Source organism: Camelus bactrianus, chromosome 22 (genome assembly GCF_048773025.1).
Source record: "Camelus bactrianus isolate YW-2024 breed Bactrian camel chromosome 22, ASM4877302v1, whole genome shotgun sequence".
In the NCBI taxonomy this organism is placed as follows: domain Eukaryota; kingdom Metazoa; phylum Chordata; class Mammalia; order Artiodactyla; family Camelidae; genus Camelus; species Camelus bactrianus.
The window spans coordinates 22208040-22214238 of record NC_133560.1 but is presented as its reverse complement, the minus strand read 5'-3'; the positions used below and the strand labels follow the sequence as shown (position 1 = coordinate 22214238).

Here is a 6199-nt window from a genome sequence, read left to right as displayed (position 1 = left end):
CACAGAAGGGATTCTTTCAGAGATGGAATAACTTTTGGAATCCTTGCATCTTAGTTTGGATTCTCCCCAGAGCAGGTTCTGAGTCAAGGATCTGAGTACAAATAGTTTATTTGGGAAATAATTCCAGGAGACCCAATGAGTGTTTGGGGAAAGAAGGTGTGGACGAGTAGCTTCCCACTCTCGGCTACTTAGGGGTCATCCTTCTAGGGGTCCTTGAGAGAACACACCCCAGAACTGCATTACTCAAGAGTGATGAAGCCAGGGGATTCACCCAACAAGCCCCGTCCCTCGCTGGTCAAAGATCACCCCTAGGTGTCAGTCAGCAGCGCTTCCACATTACTCTGTGTGCAGACTGAGCCTGCTCCTATGACCAGATGAAGCCCTGGGGCATAGAGGTGGAGGTGGTGGAGGTGACAAATGATCAGTGTGCTTGGGAGCTGTCCACCAAGCTGCAGGTGACATCCTACAAGTGGACTATGGGGAATGAGTGGTGTGTTCACTGATGGAAATGATGTAACAAATGGGTCGGGGAGGGTATCCTGTTGCAGGAGGGAGTGGGAAGAATTGGCGAATGGCTGAACTAATGAGACGGGATGGGAGCCAGCGTGCAATGGAGGGGCCGGTGTTGGCCAGGACCCTGGACAGCTCCCCCATTCCCTTTCTGATTGATTCAGGATGGCCCGGGAAGGGGCAAATCTCACCCTGGTCTCAGAGTTCCTGCTCCTGGGCATCTCGGAGGACCCCAAGCAACAGCAGCTCCTGTTCATACTCTTCCTGAGCACGTACCTGGTCACAGGACTGGGGAACCTGCTCATTACACTGGCCATTGCCACCGACGTCCGTCTCCACACACCCATGTACTTCTTCCTGGCCAACCTGGCCTTTGTGGACATTTGCTTCACTTCCACCACCATCCCCAAAATGCTGGCTAACCACATGGCAGGACATAAAGGGATTCCTTATGCCAGCTGCCTGACCCAGATGTTCTTCTTCATCTGGTTCGCCGGCATCGACAGCTTCCTGCTGACTGCTATGGCCTACGACCGCTATGTGGCAATCTGTCACCCTCTGCACTATACCACGTCTGTGACACCACAGCTCTGTGGCCTCCTGGTGGTGACATCCTGGACTGCAGGCTTCGGGAATGCCCTGACCCACACGGTATTACTAACCCGCCTCTCATTCTGCACCCACAACCGGGTCCCCCATTTCTTCTGTGACCTCAGCCCTCTGCTGAAGCTGGCTTGTTCTGACACCTTTCTCAACAATGCAATGGTGTACACTGTGGGTGCCCTGACCATCATCACTCCCTTTGTGGGCATCCTGGCCTCCTACACGCGCATCTTTGCCGCTGTGTTGAGGATCCCGTCCATGAGAGGCAAGCGGAAGGCTTTCTCCACCTGCGGTTCTCATCTCTCTGTGGTGTCCCTGTTCTATGGCACACTCATCGGGGTTTATTTCAGCCCCATGTCCTCCCATACAGCCCAGAAGGACACAGCTGCTGCAGTGATGTACACTGTGGTCACTCCCATGCTGAACCCCTTCATCTACAGTCTGAGGAACAGAGACATGAAGGGCGCCTTGGGGGCCCTCGTCAGCAGAAGGCCAGCTTTTATTCGGTGACCACAGCATTGGAACACCCAAGGGTCTGAATACAGTGCCCACCTGTCCTGGACTTCCCTGGCCAGTCCCCATCTTAGATATTTCCTCCCTATCACTCTTGGTTCATTTGTTTATTACTTCATCCTTCCAACAGATAATTATTGAATATCTAATACAATTCACCCTATACTGTTTGCTATTTACTATTTAAACCCTTTTAAGGGTCGGCAGGGAACAGGCAAAATCCCTGACCCTATGGTGTTTATACTACAGCCTGAAGAACACATCGTGGGTAAAGGAAGTGCTCTGGAAGCCAGAGAGGCCAGGATTTAAGCCGCACTTTGGGTTAAGGGTCAAGTTAAGCTGCTATAACAAAGAAACCCGAACACAAAAGCTCAAAGGTCATAAGATTTTGCAGACTGAACTCTTGGTTTTTTTCAGTAACATAGTTCCTTCAAAAAACTTAGCAGACATCTGGTCTAGTTGCTTCTAGTTTGATCCATTGTTAGGAACCACATTCTGTGTTCTTCTCTAGCCAGAGTTTCTGTGTCTATTTATTTGCAGTATTTGCTGCCTTGAACTACCTACATCTTTGTCATTTCCCATTAATGGTCATTTGAAGCAACAGCCTTGGGCAGGAGGCAAGATCCCTATTTATACTGTTTGGGGGGACAGGAAGCTGTTGGCTCTTCCAATCTTCTGATGTGCATGTCTCTGAAAAGTGATCAGTTCTTATGTAAGAGCATCACTTTCTGCAAGGAGCAGCCAACTCACAACGACATCCTAACGCTTTCCAATCACTTCTAGGAACGCAGGCTCAGGAGACAATATGGTCTACCTTCCAGGTTATCACACGTGGTGATATTGCCTACTGCTGTTCTTTGGCACAACAAGGGTCACCAGCTTTCCAGTCTGCAATATTTGTGTCCTTGCCATCAGGTCCCTAAGTTAAGGCAACTAATTTTTCATTTAAAAAAATAATTGAGGGGGGAAGGCAATTAGGTTTATTTTTATTTATTTATTTAATGGAGGTACTGGGGATCGAACCCAGGACTTCATGCATGCTGAGCATGCACTCTACCACTGAGTTATAGCCCACCCCGAATTTTTCATTTTTCTGATGGCAACACCCCACTTCTGACACCAATTTTTGTGTCAGTCAGGATGAATATCATGCTTGCTGTATCAGTTTCCTAGGGCTTCTGTAACAAAATACCACAAGCCCCATTCTGCACCAGGTCAGAAAGGCAGCAGCAGAGGTGGGACCTAAACAGACTAAATCCAGGGTCCCTGATGAGACATCTTGGTGACAGGTGGCATCACAGAAAGAGCAAATAGGTACCTAGAACTGCGAAGAGTCTGGGACTTTAACTGCAAGCTGACAAGTTAACCTGCCAGTTTCGTGGATGCTGGCAGGAGACGCCAGACTCTAGGGTCAGAGACAAAGAACTTTATTACACGGCAGGCAGCATGACTTCCATGTGTTTGCTGGTTCCTCCCAAGTCCTACAGGGAAGACGCAGGCAAACCCAGACAGGCGCTGGGTGCACACTGGATTTGCACCATAGCCGAGTAACTCTGAGAACAAACCTGCTCTACCTTGGTCTCAGAGGGAAGCATTATCTTTACCATGTGGACAGCAAACAAACCTGCCCTCTGCTCCACAGCAAGAAATTCTATCTATCTTCCAAGGCTGTTTGCTATACAAACATCCTTGAAAAGATAGCCAGAATGAAAACTAGCCACATTCCTGCTTGTGGGTTGTACAGAAATACCTAGGACTCACCGAGAATCATCTCCCAGTAGTAGTAGCTCTCACACCGAATGGGCAATGGCTGCCAACTGGGAAGGTAATTTGGACCACAAGTCAAGCATATGACCCTGTTCAGAGTATCGTACGGCAGTTCAGTGTGTAAACTCTGGAGTCAGACAGCCTGGGTTCAAATCTTGGTTCTGCCATTTTCTGCTGTGTGGCCTTGAGCAAGTTTCTTGACCTCTCTGTGCTCCAGTTTCTCCTGCTGTAAAGTGGGAATAATCACAGCCTCTATCTCATTGGGCTATTGTGAAAATTAATATATGAGCTTAGACATGTGAGCCACTTAGAACAGCACAGGCAGATTGAGGGCCAGGTCAATGTTAATTATAATTATTATGAATTATTATGACAATGCCACAAAGCTTGTGGTCATGCCTGTTTTTCAGCATTTGTGGGAGAGCTCTGTAACCCACACAGTTCCCTTGGAGTCTGTCTCAGGGAATTTGGGGAGGACACAGAGCCCTTTGCTCCCTCCTCCTGACACTGATGACACTGACTTGCCCCTCCCCCAGTTTATTCTTAGGGCAGCAGGGCTGGAACGATGGTGATTTCAGGGTTCCAGGAAATCAGAGAGACTCCAGTTCAAATCCTGACTTTGGCACGTGTCAGCTGTGCAACCTTGCTGAGCAACTTCCCTGCTGGGGGGACCCCAAGTACACACTGCACAAGGTTCTCAGTAAAGGGTCAATGATTCCCCATCCCCGCTCACCCCCACCCCCAACATGCTGCACATAACCTGCCCAGCACATGCTCTGGGTCATCTTGAGCCAGTGTCATTTCGATTATCATTGTTCAATATTCGTTTTGATCATCATATTATTATTCAACGAGCAAGATTCCATAGATGCAAGCTGAAAACACCTTGGCTCTTTTCCTCCAGTACTCACTGTGGTCCCTCGGTCCCTCTGCATGCCTCAAACTCCAGGAGAGGTGTTGGGGGGAGGGGCGCCCTCATACCCTCCTCAGTCCTCAGGTCCTTGCAGGCTCATCACCCACCGCACTCCCTCCTCCTGTCTCTCAGCACTCAAGCCACGCCCATCTCATCTCAGCCCCTCCCACCTGTGATTTTCGCATAAGCAACACCTGTTTTTACCACCCCCACCCGCCTTTCAGTTCTCTTTCGGACCTCACCTCGGCTGCCACCTCCTCAGGGAAGCCTTCACTGACTTCCACCCGAAACTAACCAGGTCCCCACACCAAAGGCTTCCTTCTTCCAGCAACTACGTGTGGCGGGGAGGAGGAGGAGGGTCTTTGTCCGGCTGCTGAAGCCGGCAGTGGCCCAAGCAAAGCCGGGCCAAAAGTGCTGACATATCAAAACCCGCAGGAGCCGCCTTCAGCCGACGAGGATGGGGATTGGTGGATAAATATCCCAGCTCCTTCACCCTCGGGTCTTCAAACTCTGAAGGGCATGCTCTCTGCTGCCCCCTAGAGGTCCCCGGCGGGACTGTGCCCCAGCTGTCCCGAGTGGTAACGGGACATTACATGCAGGCTTTACTGGCTTCCTTCCCTGTCTCACTTCCCCGTCGCCTACCCGTGTTTCTTTGGATAACCTCCTAAAGAAATTATTTGCTCTCAGATTTTTGTCTTAGTGTCTGCTTCTGGGGGAGCCCAACCGAAGACAGCAGTTTGCCCTATCCTAATAAATTCTGCAATTGTTTGCAGATACTGGTGGTCTCTCTCCACTGGGCTGTCATGTCCAGCACCGGGTCTCCAAAGCCTGCACAGTGCCTGGCATGTCATAGGTGCTCCTTAAGTGACCCTGAGCCTCAGGGCTGTGAAGTGGCCAGATAGCAACGTGGACTCCGCCCCCACCCCCATCCTCGGAAGCCCCCAGTTGGAGAATTACGTTGCAAGAGGGGAGCTCACTCCTTCTGAGCTACAAATGGCATCCTTCACCCAACTTACGCCCCAGGCCACACAGCCTGGACAGCTAGGTTAGGACCCCCAGGGGTCAGGAACCCCAGATGACCCTTCCAGCCCTGGCCGGGACTCCTGGGGTGTTCTTGGGGCAGATACACAGAGAGAACATAACTCCAGTCCTAAGGCTGCAAGGCAGAGGGTACAGCTGGGTTCTAACACCATTCTTAACCCTCTTCTCCCTTCTCTGGCAACAAATTCCACCTCTGGGAGCTCCTTGAGCAAGAGGCCATTCCAGGGACAAGCGTTTACCCTACAAGGCTATGGAGCAAACCAGCATCTCCTGGGGGAGGGGTCCCTTTCTGGAGCCAGTAGTGTCAGGCCTGGAATTAGCCACAACACCTGTGATGAGGCTGGTCCGAGGGTCTCCCAACAGGAAGTCATGGGTGGAGAGAGCTGACCTCTAATGACTCAGCCTAAGACAATCAGGGGATGGGAGCTGGGGGGCAGGAAGGCATGGTGAGGGTGGTCTTAGGACTTCTATCCAGATCTGTCCCAGAGTCAGCTGGGCCAGGTGCCAGCTCTACCACTCATAAGCTGGGTGACCCTGTGTGGGCCACTCTGGGCCTCAGCTTCCTCTTTGATAAAATGAGAATAGAAACATCCCCTACCTCTTAGGCTGCAAAGAGGCTTAAGTGAGATGCTGCAAGTCTGGGGCTCAGCACGGCTTCCCGGGTGTGGTGAGCGCTCAATGAACAGTATTCCATGCTCTCTCTAGTGCCCTGTAATCATCACTGACATCCTTGGCAATTACGACAGTCTGCTTTTATCATAAGAGGAAACAGTCTGCATAGCCAGGACATGGGGTAGGTGTGAGATAAGGGAGGTGGATGGAGAATGGAGTTGTGGAGGGGTCTGGGATGGG

At 50.9% G+C, this 6199-nt stretch overlaps 1 protein-coding gene across 1 annotated transcript; it reads left to right on the top strand.

Moving 5' to 3' along the window:
* The first annotated feature begins 594 nt into the window (after positions 1-594).
* On the top strand, positions 595-1623 carry LOC105082667 (olfactory receptor 1f45-like). The gene has a single exon (XM_010972284.3). It carries the CDS (start codon positions 676-678, stop codon positions 1621-1623), a length of 948 nt encoding a protein of 315 aa, XP_010970586.3. The 5' UTR covers positions 595-675.
* Positions 1624-6199: the final 4576 nt, after the last annotated feature.